Raw genomic sequence first — 17,939 nt, forward strand, 5'->3', positions numbered from 1 at the left:
ATCCACTTGACCCCCATTGCAAAGTTTAGGCTTTCAGAGTTCCGATCACTCACAACAAAAAGAAAACTGCGTCTGCGTCTTCTTACTGAATCACAGTAGTCGGCTATAAATCACTGTAGCTGTGAGTGATCGGAACTCTGAAAGCGTCCTCTCAGAGCAGATAACGATCTGTATAGAAGGCGCATAAAAAAGTGTGCTGGAATTGCAATAAAACAGGGCAGAGCTGGTATGCAGTTTGCTGTACAATATCAGTTTCTCTGCTAGCTGTCAGTCAGTGTTGCAGTAGGAAGCCTGTCAGTACCCTCCTGTGAGCAATAACACGTAATAAAGTTTGAGAATAGCCCCTGCCACCACAGTAATTGTATATTCTACCCCAGAACAAACAGACTCTCAATAACAGGGACTCTCTGCCGTTGAGAATTTCATGCAATAACAGGCATATGTAAGGCTATTTTAAAACTATATATTATTGTGATTGCCTAGTGATTTCTCTGATGAAACTAATCGAAAGTGCTCATAGAGCAGGCAAATACCTTTTATAATTAACTTACCGGTGAAAGTGAAAGCTGCCCATTTATTTAATACTGAACCTGAACCGTGGACATAGCTACTTCCCTTCCTAATTACAATGTCAGAAAGAGCTGTGATGTTACAGGGATGAAAGGGAGGCACGGTGCACATAGACTCCTTTGCAAACATAACGGCTGCAGCGCGGTGATATTAAAATAATGGATTAGTGGCCACCACCTCCTCCTGCAAGATTATTGGCAAGACAGGGATCCAGAGAAGGAATAATATTTGGGGGGCACATGGCAGACTGACTGGTAAAATGCAATGCTAGTCTGGTCAAACAGTGCACTGGTAGTAAGCTTATAGCACAGACTAGTAACCGTCGGTCTCTCAGGCAGCAAATTATTCAAAGCAGTGCTTAAAACTGAGGCGGTCCTCCCCCCCCCTCTACTGAAGCCCGCGCCTAGGCTGTAAACATTTGTTGTGAATGTGCACGCAGAGCTTGCTTATTTTCATGCTCTATTCTCACATTACGCTGAAAGCTTTTACCCCTTCTGCTTGCCCTAAATGTAAAAAGAAAAACATGCCCTGCGGATATGAATTGCGCATTCCTGGCTGCACTTACCTCTCAGTCGCAGAAGCAGAAGCCGTTCTGGCGGCTAAAAGTAACAATTAAGATATAGCATCTAAAAAAAGTATCAATTTTATGAGCAGAGCAGCCATTAGCCAATAATTTCAAAGTAAAAATGTGCTGGTTGCACTGCACAAAGAAAAAAAAATTCCTGTTGAAGAAAATTCTGTGCTTAACAGAACTGGCCATTCTTTCTGCAGGCAGGCTCCACTTTCTGCGATATTATCGCAGATCGCACTATGTTCTGCCTTGGGGTCCATCAGTTCAATGCATGTAGGTAGTGTGTCTTATGGTGTGCGGCTTCAGACGCTGCTCCCTTTGCCCACTTCCATTTGTGACCCCTTCAACTGTCTAAGCTCATTCAATGGCCAAATAATTTTCTGCAATTGGAACAGCAGATTGCTCTGGACTTGTCCATCACACAACCTCTCTCGATTGATACAAGGTCCTTCTTTGACCCTTGGGGTGTCCATTTTGGGCTATTGTGATGACAGATGACAGTCTTTCGGGCTGGGGTGTGGTCTGGAATTCTTGAAGAGCGCAAGGAGTTTGGTCCCCTCCTGAAGGCAAGATTGCCAAATAACATTCTGCAGCAATTCTTCTGGCTTTTCTTTCAAGGTCCTGCTTAAAAAAGGAATGGTTTATCCGATGCCAGTCGGACAATATCACGGTGGTGGCCTACATAAATCATCAAGGGGGTACCAGCAGTCCATTGGCTATGCAGGAAGTGTCGAGAATTCTATGTTGGGCAGAGAGGAATTAATGTTCCCTGTCAGCAGTTTACATTCAGTCGGTCCATCCAGGAGAGTGTTCTCTCCATCAGGATGTCTTTGATCAATTGATAATCAAATGGGATCTACGGACATAGATCTTATGGCCTCCCATTTAATTCACAGTTTTCTAATGCATTGTACAAGACCAAGAGATCCAAAGGTTTAAATGATAGTTGCCTTGGTGTGTCCATGGATTCATCTTGTGTACCTTTTTTCTTCTATTTGTTCTACTTCCAAGAGTTATTGCTTGAATCAAAGAAGAGTCAACTTTGGTATTCGCGATTGCTCAAGCCTGGCCCCCGCAGGACATGGTATGCAGATATAGTGCAGATGTCTTCATCTCCTCCGTGGCTTCTTCCTCTAAGACCAGATCTGTTGTTTCAAGGGCTTTTTTTCCCATCAGGATCTCAATTATCTAAGTTTAAAGGTGTGAAGGTTGAATGCCTAGTTTTTTTAAACATAGAGGTTTCACTGATTCAGTTATTGACACTCAAGCCCGAAGACCTGTTACACAAATACACACAACTTGGTCCAACTTATACACTTTCACAAACATTTACCATTTTGACGTGTTTGCCTCCTCTGAAGCAGCTTTTAGCACGAAAGTCCTTCAGGCTGAAGTGTCAGGTAACTAGGTGTCTGCCTTATTTTTCCAACCCATTTTTTGTGGACTCCACAGCTTGGGTGTGAGATCTCAGATGTAATGGCCTGTGGACTCTCACTACCTTATGAAAGAAAACATAATTTATGCTTACTTAATAAATTCCTTTCTTTCATGGTGGCAAGAGCCCACGAGACCCACACAGTTTTTGTTTTATAATTGTAATTGCTGGCAGTTCTAATTTGCACCCTTTCCTTCTGTTCTGTTTCTTTTCTTCTTTCTTGGCTATGCATTAGACTAAGATAGATGGGGAAATGGGATAATCTAAAAGCTCTTGGTGGGTTGGGTATCCTTTGCTTCCTCCTAGTGGTCAGAAATTGGATCCAGACGTAATGGTTCGTGGGGCTCTCACCACCATGAATGAAAGAATTTTTGTTTTACCGTTGATGACCGTAATTATAATAGGATAATTAATTTATTCTAGCAATTTATATTTTTTTACTTGAAATCACTTTTTACATACATTTTTGTTAGGTGGGAGAGAATGCCAGAGTGGAACAAGAACTTCGCAGAGAAATCGAAGATTTAAAGCTGAGACTGGAAATGGCTGCAGACCACTATAAAGATAAATATAAGGAATGTCAGAAGCTTCAGAAAACTGTGAAAAAGCTTACAGAGCAGCTAGTGAGTATCTTGTTAATGGAGTTTGCATAATTTCCTTATGCTAAAGGGAAGTTTTTAAAGGGCATTAGTCACATTTTCTTTCATGTAAAAAATGGAATTTTATTGTTTGGAAAAAAAAAATCCCTTTTTTCTCATGTCCATTTTGACACCACGTGAAGCAGGAAATCACTTACCATTGGTTTATTAAGATACCACTTAGTAAGAATTCAGTTGGAAGCTATTCTCCATGGCACTGACAGCACAGAAGCAGGACATTAACGTATCTCACAAACTTCTTTTAATTGAATTACATGTTTCTGCGTCTAACAGGGTATGGAGATATCCCTATTCTAAATCTTGTCTTTAAGGATCAATACTATATAAAACTATATAAAGCCTAAAATATGTGCATAGCCCAAAATGAATTGCTTCTCTTTGCTTTATGTAAGCAAAATTGTCACAGAATAGATACAACTTTGCAACTTTTAACTAATTTGTGTTAAATATGTCTGCACATTAGTATCTTTTGTGTGTAATTATATCCAACACTTTTCTTATAATAGGTATGTGCAAAATTAGTATTTCGGGTACTCGTTTGCTAAACGAATAGCAAATATGGCCACAGGTAGCTGCAATCAGCTATTTTTTTTGGCGCTGAATATATTAGTGTTAAAGTGCAAGACATATTCACAAATATTTGTGTTGCACTTTAGCACTAATATATCTGGCGTCTATGTTCGGCATTCATTTGACAAAAAAACTATCTAAAATATAAATTTTGCACACACCTAATCATTATTCCACACACGTACTTATATGCTACAAAGCAGACCCCACTTTGTTATATGTTCCTGCTGTACAATAAAAGGCTCATACAATGCCTCCATTTGTGGTTACTTTGTGTAGTCAATTCCATGGCTTCATAGTTTAAAACAGTAAATGAAAAGAAAAAGTACCTTTCACATTACCAGATACATTAAATATCATATAGCTTGAAATGAATATATGTATATGTCACTCTTGTCAACTGGACTTACGTTTGTGCCTCCTCATCCCCTTGCCAAAATGATTTTTTCCACTATCAAGGCAAACTTCGGTAGCTGTGTGTCAGCCGTGAGTTTGCAGGGGGTCACTGTTCATCTAGGAGCTTGCTCACCTGTCCTCGGGTCAAACCATCCTCCAGACGGGCTGAGACACTTGCTCAGCGTGCTTCACAAGCTACATCCCGGGGAAGAGTGAGGGTATAACGGCCCGGCACCTGTAGAATACTTGGAATGCTGTGGTATTGAATGCTGGTGAAAATGTCCATAGAAAAACAAGGTTGATACCGCTGTCAAATGTATAAAAAGCCTTTATTTCACAAGATAATAAAAAAAAAAAAAATGGAAGCATCCAGAAATGATTGATGAGAGCGTAGCACCTATGCCATTTCCAATTCCAATTGAATCCTTATTAAATATAACTTAAAGTTGAATTCCAATTTCCAGTGCTGGCAGGCAGGCAGCACAATTGCACAAGATAAGTCACAGTCACACAACAAACTTTATTTGACCGGCTGCCCCAGAACTTCCCATTTTGGCGCGCACTGCCACGCATATAGGCTAGCTAGCTAGAATCTGAGTCGGCCTCCTCCTGACTGACTGGCTGCACGTGTAGTCTCTCCTCAATCGTCTCGTGACTGCACGTGCAGCCTAGTCAGTAGGGGTCGAGTCTGGCTGCACTCTGCAGGCTAGCGCGGCACTGGCAGTGACTCAGTGAGACAGACTGTCTGAAGACACAGAGGGAGGAGCACGAGTGACTAGCGCATTGTCTATCGGTGACTGAGAGAGTTGAAGGTGCGAACAACGGTGAGTGTGAGCTCAGGCTGAGGGGTCAGGGGGGCGTCATGTTGTGTCACTGTTGGCTGTGACTGGAGTGGAGAGAGAATCTCTCCCTAATGTTAGCACCTGGGCCCTGTGGTTTCTAGTTACACCTCTGAATAGTGTCATGCATACATTATGATAAAGTAGCCCAGATGTATTTTCCTCTTTGCAATGTTTATAGTGAAGAAAATATTTCTACACCACAACAAATGAATCAATTAAAGGAACAAGATACTCAAACACTTCTATCTAAAATGCATTAATTCAGAATATTTTACAATGCTTTATTTTAAAAAAATTGATGTTGCTGTGCTGAATAAATTAACGTTTCTTTCCTAAGACATGGAGAGTCCATAACGTCATTCCTATTATTAGTGGGAATATCACTCCTGGCCAGCAGGAGGCGGCAAAGGGCACCACAGTAAAGCTGTTAAGTGTCACTTCCCTTACCCATAACACCCAGTCATTCTCTTTGCCTCTGTCAATGGAGGAGGTGATGTTTGGTGTCTGAAGATGATATTCCTTTTTTTTAGGTACTTTTCCCTGCAAGCAAGGAGTTGGGGTTAGCTGTGTCCACGTCAATCTCTTGAGTAAGAGTAGTGGTGGCTTTTAAGCAGTTAGGGAGTGGTGAGGTGGTCCTTACTTTGTTTCCCTAACATTGCTGCCCTTGTCATAGAAAGCCAGAGTTGGTTATTCTGTTCTTTCTTTTTTCTACGTGTCCATTCAAGACTTGTGAGCTGTCTTCCTGCTGGACAGCTAGATTGCAGGTAAGTGATTTTTGTCTTCTAGGTATTGGAGAATTGCACTTAAGTAACTTAGTTGACTCTGCAGCAATATTGGGACATTTTAAATCATTTATAGATAGGATTTTCTGAGGCAGTGTGCAGGCACATAAGTATGTGGAGACTAAGGGGTTAATTTTCTCCTTATATGAAAATCGTTTACTCTGTGGCACTTTTATTTTTATCACTATTGTGGTGTGGAGTGTTTTCATGGGACATGTAATCTGCATATTTGGACATAACTCGGAATAGGAGGCTTCTTGTAGATTAGAGTGTCTCTAACATTATTTTCAGCAGTTTCCTTTCTCTTGGAACGCGAGCTTTTACTTTCTGCACAGTTCCCGTTTGCCGGGTCATGTGACTAACTGCTTATCCGACACGGAGTAAAGCGGTATCATTTCTCTTTAGCACGGCTCAATGGAGTCGTTTGTGAGCTGCCTCTGTGTATGTAATTGTGAAGGCTCTGGAAGACGGTATAACACCTCAGTATATCTGAGGTGTAGAGGTCCCGAGTGTGTGCTTTTTTCAGACAGTTTATTTTAGCGTGTATCGCTTTGAGAGATTGAAGACCTGTTTTAAAGTGACAGTAGTCTTTATTTCAAAATTTTAATTTTTCCTTTTACTTTTGGGAATGTTCTTATTTTTAAGCTATGGACATAGAACAAGAATCCGATTCCTTTGATAGATGCTGTCTGCAGGCCCAAATTGTTTTGCCTATGCAATTTTGTGCTACATGTTTAGCTAGAACGCTAGAGTATAAAAATAACTTATTGCCCTCTGTGCCCAATGTCTCTCAGGATGATGCTTTTCAGGCAATGCCACAGCTTTCTCCTCAAACGTCCCAAGCCGCAATGGTGTCGCATACAGTGCTCTGCAGTTCCTCTCAGCCTCCTGGAGGAGTTTATTTGCCATCAGATTTTGCTGCTCAAATATCTTCTGCGGTATCAGTGGCTTTATCTGCTTTTCCCATGGTGGGGAAGCGCAAGAGGAAATCTAAAAAATGTTCAGAGTGTAAGGTGTCCCGTCTGCTGCTACGCAGTTTGCCCTCCCTCATAAGTCTGATGAGGTGGATACCTTGGTAGCCTCTGAGGGTGAAATCTCAGATTCAGGCAGTATAATTCCTTTGTCTGATCAACACCTTTGTTTACTGTTAAAGGAGGTACTACTTTGGATGACTCAGACTCTTCTGTTGGTGTCAACCCTAAGAAATCTAGTAAGCTTAACAAATACTATGATATTCCTTTGTCTGGGGAAGTGTTTCCTGTTCCAGACAGTGTGACAGAGATTATTTCACAGGAATGGGAAAAGCCAGGGATTCTTTTCTCCCCATCTTTAAAAAGATGTTTCCTTTTTCTGACTCCATTAAAGATTCATGGTGCACGTTGCCTAAAGTAGAAGGGGCTTTTTCTACTCTGGCTAAAAGAACTATAATCCCTATTGAGGATAGCTGTTCTTTTATGGATCCCATGGACAAAAAGCTGGAGGCTTATATGAAGATGATGTATGTTCATCAGGGTCTTCAATGGCAACCTGCAGTTTGTATTGCCACAGTAGCAAGTGCAGCATCTTATTGGTGCAATGCCTTGTCTGAATTAATTGTGGAAGAGACTTTGTTGGAGGAGATCCAAGATAGGATTAAGGCTCTCAAATTAGCAAATTGTTTTATGCTATCATTCAAATCATTAGACTGGGAGCCAAGATGTCTGGCTTTACTGTTCTAGTCCATAGGGCCCTGTGGCTTAAATCTTGTTCATCTGATGTTACCTCCAAGTCTAAGCTCTTAGCACTTCCTTACGAGGGTAAGACCTTGTTTTGGCCTGTTCTGGCAGAAATAATGTCTGATATAACGGGTGGAAAAGGGTCTTTTCTACCAAAAGACGAGTAGAACAGAACTAAAGGATGTCAAAGTAATTTTCGTTCCTTTCGTAACTTCAAAGGTCAAAATTCTTCCTCTTCCAAGCAGGAGGAGTTGAAGTCTTCTTGGAGACCCAATCAGTCTTGGAACAAGGGATAACAATCAAAGAAACCCTCAGCTGAGTCTAAGCCAGCATGAAGGATCTGCCCCAGGTCCGGGATCGGATCAGGTGAGGGGCAGACTTTTTCCCTGTTTTTTCAAGCTTGGATACGAGATGTCCCAGATCCTTGGGCTGTGGACATAGTATCTCAGAGGTTCAAAATAGAATTAAAATCTCATCCTCCCAAGGGCAGATTTCTCCTCTCAAGGTTATCTGTGGAGACAGACATTTCATCCCTGGGAGTGGGCTCTCCATCCGGAAGTGTTCTCCAGGCTTATCCTAAAAAGAGAGGCATTCTTAAAGTGCATTTTAGGACCTCTCTTGATTGAGAGTGATTGTTCCAGTAAGAGAACAGGGTCTAGGATTTTATTCAAATCTGTTTGTGGATCCCAATAAAGAGGGAACTTTTCAACCCATTTTAGACCTAAAGTGTCTCAACAAGTTTTTCAGGATTCCATCCTTCAAAATAAAAAACATTTGTTCCATTCTTCCCTTGGTCCACGAAGGTCAGTTCATGACGACCATAGACCTGAAGGATGCCTATCTTCATATTCCCATCCACAGGGATTATCACCAGTTTCTGAGATTTGCTTTTCAAGACTAACACTTTCAATTTGTTGCTGTCTTGGCAGTTGTCAGCTCTTGGGGAATTGTGGTGGTGCCCTACCTGGATGACATAATGGTTCAGGCGCCATCTTTTCAACAAGCAAACTCTCATACAGAGATCTTGTTGTCATTTCTACGTTCCCACGGTTGAAAAACTGAATCTGGAGAAGAGTTCCCTTGTTCCAGCTACAAGGGTTTGCTTCTTAGGGACCATCATAGATTCCTTATACATGATGATTTTACTGATGGACGTCAGAAAATCCAAACTTCTCTCCTCTTGCCTCTCTCTATAGTCTACTGTTCGGCCATCAGTGGCTCAGTTTATGGAGGTAATTGGTCTGATGGTCGGTCCAATGAACATCATTCCTTTTGCTTTATTCCTTTTGAGACCTCTGCAGTTAGGCATGCTCAGACAATTGAACGGAGACCATTCAGATCTGTCTCAGAGGATAGATCTGGACCAGTTGACAAAAGACTCTCTCTCGTGGTGGATTTCTCAGGATCATCTGTTTCAGGGCACATGTTTCCGGAGACCCTCCTGGGTGATTGTGACCACGGACGCCAGCCTGCTAGGCTGGGGAGCAGTCTGGGACTCGTTAAGGGCGCAGTGTCTATGGACTCGGGAGGAGTCTGTTCTCCCCATAAACATCTTGGGGTGGAGAGCGATCTACAATGCTCTGATGGCTTGGCCTCAATTGTCCTTAGCCCGGTTTATTAGGTTCCAATCGGACATCATCACCTCAGTGGCTTACATCAACCACCAGGGAGGAACTCGGAGTTCCTTAGCCATGAAGGAGGTGGCTCGGATTATTAAGTGGGCGGAAGCTCACAATTGTTGTCTATCTGCCATCCACATCCCAGGAGTGGACAACTGGGAGGCAGATTTCCTGAGCAGACAGACATTTCATCCCTGGGAGTGGGCTCTCCATCCGGAAGTGTTCTCCAGGCTTATCCTCAAGTGGGGGGTGCCGGAGTTGGATCTGATGGCGCCTCGTCAGAACGCCAAGCTTCCAAGGTATGGTTCAAGGTCAAGAGATCCGCAAGCCACTCTGATAGATGCCCTTACAGTTCCTTGGGATTTCGGTCTGGCATACCTGTTTCCTCTGTTTGCACTCCTACGAGTCATTGCTTGTATCAAACAGGAGAGAGCGTCTGTAATTCTAGTAGCTCATGCATGGCCTCGCAGGATTTGATATGCAGGCCTAGTAAAGATGTCATCTCTTCCTCCTTGGAGGTTACCTCTGAGGAAGGACCTTCTAACTAAGGGTCCTTTCCTCCATCCAAATCTTGTTTCTCTGAAGCTGACTGCTTGGAGATTGAACGCTTAGTTCTGGCTAAGCATGGGTTTTCTGAGTCGGTCATTGAGACCATGATCTAGGCTCGCAAGCCTGTTACTCGTAAAATTTACAATAAGGTATGGCGTAAATACCTTTTATTGGTGTGAATCAAAGGACTATTCTTGGAGTAGGGTCCAGATTCCTTGAATTTTGTATTTTATCCAGGAAGGTCTGGAGAAAGGGTTCTCAGAGCAGAAATCTGACCCTTCAGAGAACTGACTATCCTTTTACATAGGCATCTGGCCTTTTTAATCTTTTTGTCAGGCCCTGGTTAGAATCAGGCCTGTGTTTAAACCTGTTTCTCATCCTTGGAGTCTTAACTTTGTTCTCAAAGTTTTGCAGCAGGATCTGTTTAAGCCAATGCACTCCATAGATATTAAACTGTTATCCTGGAAGGTTTTGTTTCTTGTTGCTATCTCTTCTGCTCAGAGATTTTCTGAACTCTTGGCTTTGCAGTGTGATTCTCTTTATCTTATTTTTCATGTGGATAAGGCGGTTCTTCGCACTAAATTGGGGTTTCTCCCTAAGGTTGTTTCGGATAGAAATTTTAATCAGGAAATTGTTGTTCCTTCTCTCTATCCTAATCCTTCCTCTCATAAGGAACGTCTGTTGCATAACTTGGATGTTGTACATGCTCTAAAATTCTAGCTACAGGCTACTAAGTATTTTCGCCAGTCTTCTGCCCTGATTGTTTGTTCCTCTGGAAAGCGTAAAAGTAAGTAGGCCACTGCTACTTCTCTTACCCTCTGGTTGAGAAGTATGATTCGTTTTGCTTATTAGACTGCTGGTCAGCAGCCTCCTGGGAGAATTACAGCTCATTCCACTAGGGCTGTCTTGTCTTCTTGGGCTTTAAAAAATGAAGCTTCTGTAGAACAGATTTGCAAGGCTGCCACTTGGTCCTCTCTGCATACTTTTTCCAAATTTGATACTTTTGCCTCGGCTGAGGCCTCTTTTGGGAGAAAGGTTCTTCTAACAGAAGGCACTACCGCTTGGTCTGCCTGTTTTGTTCTCCCTCCCTATTCCTTCCGTGTCCTCTAGCTTGGGTATTGGTTACCACTAGTAATTGGAATGATGTTGTGGACTCTCCATGTCTTTGGAAAGAAAATAAAATTTATGCTTACCTGATAAATTTATTTCGGGACATGGAGAGTCCACGACCCCACCCTGTAATTTAGACAGTTATTTTTTTTTTTTTAAACCTCGGGCACCTCTACACCTTTGTGTTATATTTTTTCCCTTCAGCTGAATAACTGGGGGTAATGGGTAAGGGAAGTGACACTTAACAGCTTTGCTTTGGGGCTCTTTGCCTCCTCGTGCTGGCCAGGAGTGATATTCCCACTAGTAATTGGAATAACTATGTGGACTCTCCATGTCCAGAAAGAAAGAAATTTATCAGGTAAGCATAAATTTTATTTTTCTGTCGTAGTTTTCCCTGACAGGCAGTGAAAAGAGTTGGACTCCATTGTACACTTCCTGTTAGTTTCAGCTTCGTATAAAAAAGCATACACATTTAATGACTGTTTTATTTACAGTAATAGACACATTTTCTCTATATCCCTTTAACATCTGTAATTGTGTGATGTATTAATTACATAGACATAAGTCATGTGGGTTTTTCCTTCCTCTGATAGGGAGAGTCCACGGCTTCATTCCTTACTGTTGGGAAATACAACACCTGGCCACCAGGAGGCGGCAAAGACACCCTAGCCAAAGGTTTAAATATCCCTCCCACTTCGTCATTACCCCAGTCATTTTTTGCCTTTTGTCACGTTAGGAGGTGGCAGAGAAATGGCAGTAGATTCGGAGAGTCCTGACAAAGGGTATCTGCCCTTCGAGATAGGACTGGAGTTTTAAGTAGTCATGTCAACCTCTCAGTGAGAGTATTGATGAAAGTTAGAGTCTGGAGGTGCAGGGAAATTTATTCTGCGAAACCATCCAGACTACTGCTTACAGCTCCTAAGCAATCGGTGTTGACAAATTCTACTGCCTGCTTTCTCTCACTCAAGTCCATGTCAGGAGCACTGCTATAAGACACACTTGAGAGGCTGTGTTCTGTTCCACAGCATGGATCCTGGAGGTAATATTGTTTTATTTTTTAACATAAAAGACTATAACAGGGTCACAGTGTGGCTCCTTTATACCTTGATAGGATCCAGGGTTAATATCCTCTGAAGGGGGTTTATTGAACAGTTGGTGTTAATTAATCAGTGTATTAATTATTTACATTCTGCTTTGTGTGATTTTTTTTCCTGGGCTGATAGACTGTGATTTTGGCTGAAACAAACAGGTCTCACTTTTAAGTTTCACTTTCGTTTTTGAAAGTGTTGCACAGCTCCTATTACTGACAGGGGAAGTACTGTCTTGCACTCCATGTGACCGGGGTGGTCTGTTAATTTCCTACATTGTGGCTGAGTCTTGAACCCAGAGCGTTTCCTCTGTTAACTGTCAGGGCCTATGAGGTGATGAGTGCCCCATTGGGAGCATTAAGGTGCTGTTTTCTATAATAAAAAACGTTTTTTTTGTGTGTCCTTCTGTGGGTATAGCCTGAGCTATGGCGGGCTCTGACATGTTAGAAGGTACTCCTTCTGTACTAAATCATACCTGTTTATATTGTGAGGAGGCCGTGGTTTTCACTCAATTATGTTCCACATGCCTTAACACTGTTATAAAGTCTTAGAAGGGAGACAATGCTGCTAAGGCTCCTAGTCCCTCTGAGACGTCTACCTCTCAGGACTCGGCATCCCGTGAGATTACTACCATTGCTACATTATCCACTCCACATGCAGTTCCCCATAGCACATCTAATCCTTCATCTGGAGGGGGCCTTCTTCCGGTGGACTTTGCCATGCTGTTACAAACGGCGGTGTCTGCGGCCCTCAGTGCATTACCTCGCTCTAACAAACGCAAGAGAAAGGTAAACATAGCTCTCTTGACCCGGAGTCATCTAAATATTTATCTGATTTAGATATTATGTCCCAGTTATCCGATGATGAGTTAACCTCTGTAGCTTCAGAGGGTGAACTTTCAGGGTCGGATTCCTTAGCGTCTAAGCCTCCTGCTGCAAAGGAACTGTCCTTTTAGATTTAAAATTGAGCACTTGCGTTTTTTATTAAAGGAGGTTCTGTCTACGTTAGAGGATTTAGTGGCCACGCTGCCTGAAGAACCTATGATACCTAAATTAGACAGAGTTTACGAAGACAGGAAAGTTCCTTTAACTTTTCCTGTGCAGGTTAAGATGGCGAACATTATTAAGAACCAATGGGAAAGAATTGGTTCTTCCTTCTCCCCATTGTCTACTTTTAAAAAGTTGTTCCCGGTCCCGGAATCTCAACTGGATTTATGGGGCTCGATTCCTGGTGAATGGTGCTCTCTCTAAGCTTGCTAAATGTATTACTATACCTCTTGGGGATAGTTCTTCGTTGATGGATAAGAAAATGGAAACTTTTCTGAGAAAGATGTTTCAACATATGGGATTTTTGTTTCAACCGGTGGCTGCAGTTGCCACAGTTGCCTACTGGTGCAACTCTTTGTCAGAACTCATTGCGGTGGAGTCTCCCCTCAAGGATATTCAAGACTGAATTAAAGCTCTGAGAATTGCTAATTTTATCTGTGATGCGAACATGCCTCTGACTTTGCAGTACTAGCCTGCTGGGCGCTCTGGTTGAAGTCTTGGTCTACGGATATGACTTCTAAGTCCTGACAACTCCTTTCTCTTCCCTTCAAGGGAAAGATTTTATTTGGGCCAGGCCTGTACTTCATTATTTCTATGGTTACCGGAGGCAAGGGTGCCTTCCTACCGCAAGATAAGAAGAACAAGTCTAAGGGACGAAAATCTTCTAATTTCGTTCCTTTCATTCTGACAAATCCCAACGACAACAATCCTCCAAGCTGAGCAACCCAAGAGTACTTGGAAGCCGGCTCAGTCCTGGAATAAATCCAAGCAGAATAAGAAGCCCGCCGAAAACAAATCGGCATGAAGGGGCGGCCCCCGATCTGGTATCGGATCGTGTAGGGGGGCAGACTGTCTCTTTTTTTCAGATGCCTGGTTCAAGGACGTACAGGATCCGTGGGTTCTGGAGGTGGTATCTCAGGGATACAAGATAGGCTTCAAATCTCATTCGCCAAGGGGCAGATTCCTTCTCTCGAATCTGTCTACCAGACCAAAAAAGAGGGTGTGTTTGGGATCTATTCTCCTTAGGAGTTGTTGTCCCTGTGCCTATCGAAGAAAGAGGTTTGTGGTTTTATTCAAACCTATTTGTGGTCCCAAAGAAGGAGGGAACTTTCCGCCCAATTCTGGACCTAAAGTGCTTAAACAAATTTCTCAGTGTCCCTTCCTTTAGGATGGAGACGATAAAGGTTATCCTTCATTTAATTCAGGAAGGCCAGTTTATGACCACTATAGATCTAAAGGACGCTTACCTTGATGTTCCAATCCACAGCACTTCCAGTTCATTGCCCTTCCGTTTGGCCTAGCTACTGCTCCAAGAATCTTTACGAAGGTTCTGAGGGCTCTTCTATACGTTGCCAGAACGTAGGGTATTGCATTAGCCCCATACTTGGCCGATATTCTGGTGCAAGCACCATCCTTTCGTCTTGCGGAAGAATTCTCGGAGTCCCTTCTCAGTCTTCTTCGATCACATTGATGGAATCATTCAGATCTGTCTCAACAGATTGTATTAGACAGCCGGTCGAGAGAATCACTCTCTTGGTGGCTCTGGCCAGATCATCACATGCTTCTTAAGACCATCTTTGGAGATGGCGACTACAGACGCAAGCCTATCCGGATGGGAACCTGTTTGGGGTGCCAGGAAGGCACGGGGGTTTTTGACTCAGGAAGAGTCCTCCCTCCCGATCAATATTTTGTAACTACGGGCAATTTGGCCACTTCTGGGTTCCTCCCAGTTTATCAGATTCCAATCAGACAATATAACCTTGGTGGCTTACATCAACCATCAGGGGGAAACAAGAAGTTCCTTGGCGATGAAGGAAGTATCTCAGATTCTAGAGTGGGCAGAGGCCCACAGCTGTTCGCTGTCTGCGAACCACATTGCGGGTGTGGACAACTGGGAGGCGGATTTTCTCAGCAAGCATTCTTTCCATCCAGGGGAATGGTCTCTCCATGCCGATGTGTTTGCAGAGATATGCAGCAAGTGGGGACGCCGGAGATAGATCTCATGGTGTCCCGTCTCAATACTAAGTTACCCAGGTACGTGTCGAGGTTGAGGGATCCCCAAGCAGATCTAATAGAGGGTGCATTAGAGGTTCAAACTCGTATATCTTTTTCCTTCATTACCAATTCTTCCTCGAGTAGTGGCCCGCATCAAGCATCCACGGGCATCAGTAATCCTGATTGCTCCATCGTGGCTGCGAAGGTTGTGGTTAGTGGATCTAGTTGGGATGTCCTCATCTCCTCTGTGGAAGTGTCATGTTCACAGCTATTCATCTGCTCTTTTATGCAGTTATTGTATTTACTCACTAGCAAATAGTACTGTTTCTTTAATAGTCTGACATCCAGCCTATAAAAGGCCTCCTCCCACACTACTCTTTGCTTGGTATTGGATTGTGGTTTGCATAGTCTGCACTCCTTCCCAGCCTCCTTTGAAGCAACCTCAGAACTCTCTGATCAGCTACGGAACTCTAAGCCGCCTGTCAGCTGTTTCACTAATCCCGGAAGTATCGGAGCAGTGACGTCACACGCGAACCTTGCCGCATCTCGTGGACTATGTCTGTTTGCTCGCACTAAGTTCTTTTCCTGCAGTTAAGCCTTAACTGCTCAGGTACCTCATTCAGCCACTTACCTGTTATATGTTCCAGCTTCATACACTTCATACATTATATTACACTGTGATCGATCTAATCAGTGTCATACTAATTACACCTCAGTTGTGAGTTTTTCCTCTGTGTTAACACCTTTTTCATTGGTGACTTGTTGTGCTTATGCTGCTGCATTCATTCAGTGATTTATTCACATGTGGCAGCTATAGTATATCCACAGCATCCTTCACCAACTATTAAACTGCATTGATTAACTGTGGGTTCTCACTTTACATATGTTGTAATTGATGTTACCACCCAAATAACAATCTCTGCAAACACACTTACTAAGATTAAATTGATCTCAGCAGCTGTGGTTCATATAGATACTAACTTTTATTTCAGACATCACAGAATACCAAGCCAGAAAAAAAACATGGATCCAGCTGAGATCACTACACAGATTCAGACACTCACTCATAATGTGGAATTGCTGACTGATGGGCTGAATACTTTAAAACAAGAAAATAATGCTCTTAAAGCTTATATAAAGGACTTTGTAGAAACAAAATCACGTTTTCAGGAACCTCAAGTTAGTTTACCTGACGTTTTTTCAGGTGACAGGAAAATGTTTAGGGATTTCAAAAATGCCTGTTTGTTGCTTTTTACTTTGAAGCCCTATACTTATCCCACAGACAGAATCAAAGTTATGACTGCTATTTCCTACTTAAGAGCTGAGCCTAGAAGTTGGGCAAATAATTTCCTAGAAAGCAATGATGATATCCTCAATTCTCTGGATTCTTTCTTCTCTGCTTTAGCTCAACTGTATGATGACCCATACAAGCAGTTGACGGCCGAAACAGCTATGAGATCTTTAAAGCAGAGGAGAAGGTATGTGGAGGATTATATAGTGGATTTTAAAAGATGGGCAAAAGACACACAATGGAACAATTTAGCATTAAGAAACCAGTTCCGGCTGGGGCTTTCAGATGCTATAAAGGATGGACTCTGTCGCTCAGATCTTCCACCAACCTTGGAAGAGTTGATAAATTTAAGTATTAGTATTGACAGGCGCCTAAGAGAGAGACAAAGTGAAAAAACTCCCCATGACAGTAGTACTAGAAAATCACCGTCCACAAGCTCCACCTATACTGCCCAAAAGTCTACCAGCGAGCCTATGGAGATTGGTTTCCTTAAAGGACCATTAACCAATCAGGAGAAACTCAGAAGACGCACACAAAATTTATGTATGTATTGTGCCTCTGATGAACACCTTGTACACTCCTGTCCAATCCTACAGAGACAAAAACAGGGTAAGGCTTCTCTAGCATATGATTCCATTAAAGCTGCTAGCAATTCCTCTTGTTACCTTAACCTATCCCTTTCATTGCAGTGGGACCAACAACGAGCCAACGTCACAGGGATTCTTGATTCTGGTGCTTCTGCCTCATATATAGATGTGAACTTCACTAATATAAATAAAATACCACTGATTAAAAAAACGTCTCCTGTACCTTTAAGGGGAATTGATGGGGAGGTATTGCCATCCAGTCCGGTTATATTTGAAACCATTCCACTTTTAGTCTCCACCCTAGACCACCATAGGGAATACATAACATTTGATGTAATTACTTCACCTGCCTTTCCTGTAATCTTAGGTTTACAGTGGTTACGCTTACATGACCCCCACATATCTTGGTCCACACTTAGTTTACAGTTTACTTCAAGGTACTGCACTACTACCTGTTTCCCTACTCTACTGTTACAACCAGCTTTTTCTACTCAAGAATTTACTATTCCCCAGGAATACATGGACTTCTCGGATGTCTTCAGTAAAAAAGAATCCGAGAACTTACCACCTCATCGCCCATATGACTGCCCAATTGAGATCTTACCAGGTGCAGTCATACCCTGCGGCCATGTATTCCCTTTATCCAAGCCAGAGTTACAACACTTAAAAACTTATCTTGATGACAATTTAAAGAAGGGGTTCATACGTCCTTCAACCTCCCCCGCAGCCGCGGGCATGTTCTTTGTCAAGAACAAGGACGGGACTTTAAGACCTATTGTAGATTATAGGCAACTGAATAAAATCACTATAAAAAAACGCTATCCCTTACCCCTCATTCCTCAATTAATAGAAAGGCTTGAAGGATCAAACATATTCACTAAGCTAGACTTAAGGGGGGCTTATAATCTCATCCGTATGAGGGCTGGGGACGAATGGCTGACGGCGTTCCGTACTCGGTATGGTCTTTACGAGTACACCGTCATGCCAATCGGCCTTTGTAACGCCCCAGCCACCTTTCAACACTTTATACATGATATATTCAGAGACATTCTGGATGTCTTCGTTGTCATTTACCTGGACGACATTCTGATATTTTCAAAAACACCTTCTGGAC

At 42.6% G+C, this 17,939-nt stretch overlaps 1 protein-coding gene across 1 annotated transcript in view; it reads left to right on the forward strand.

The window, feature by feature from the left end:
• Positions 1-17,939, forward strand: part of TAX1BP1 (Tax1 binding protein 1) — a 338,069-nt gene that overhangs the window by 180,321 nt on the left and 139,809 nt on the right. The window contains exon 5 of the mRNA XM_053715733.1: positions 3,050-3,199. Coding sequence (XP_053571708.1) covers positions 3,050-3,199 — 150 coding nt within the window. The remainder of the gene's footprint in view (positions 1-3,049; positions 3,200-17,939) is intronic.

This window comes from Bombina bombina, chromosome 5 (assembly GCF_027579735.1).
Source record: "Bombina bombina isolate aBomBom1 chromosome 5, aBomBom1.pri, whole genome shotgun sequence".
Lineage (NCBI taxonomy): Eukaryota > Metazoa > Chordata > Amphibia > Anura > Bombinatoridae > Bombina > Bombina bombina.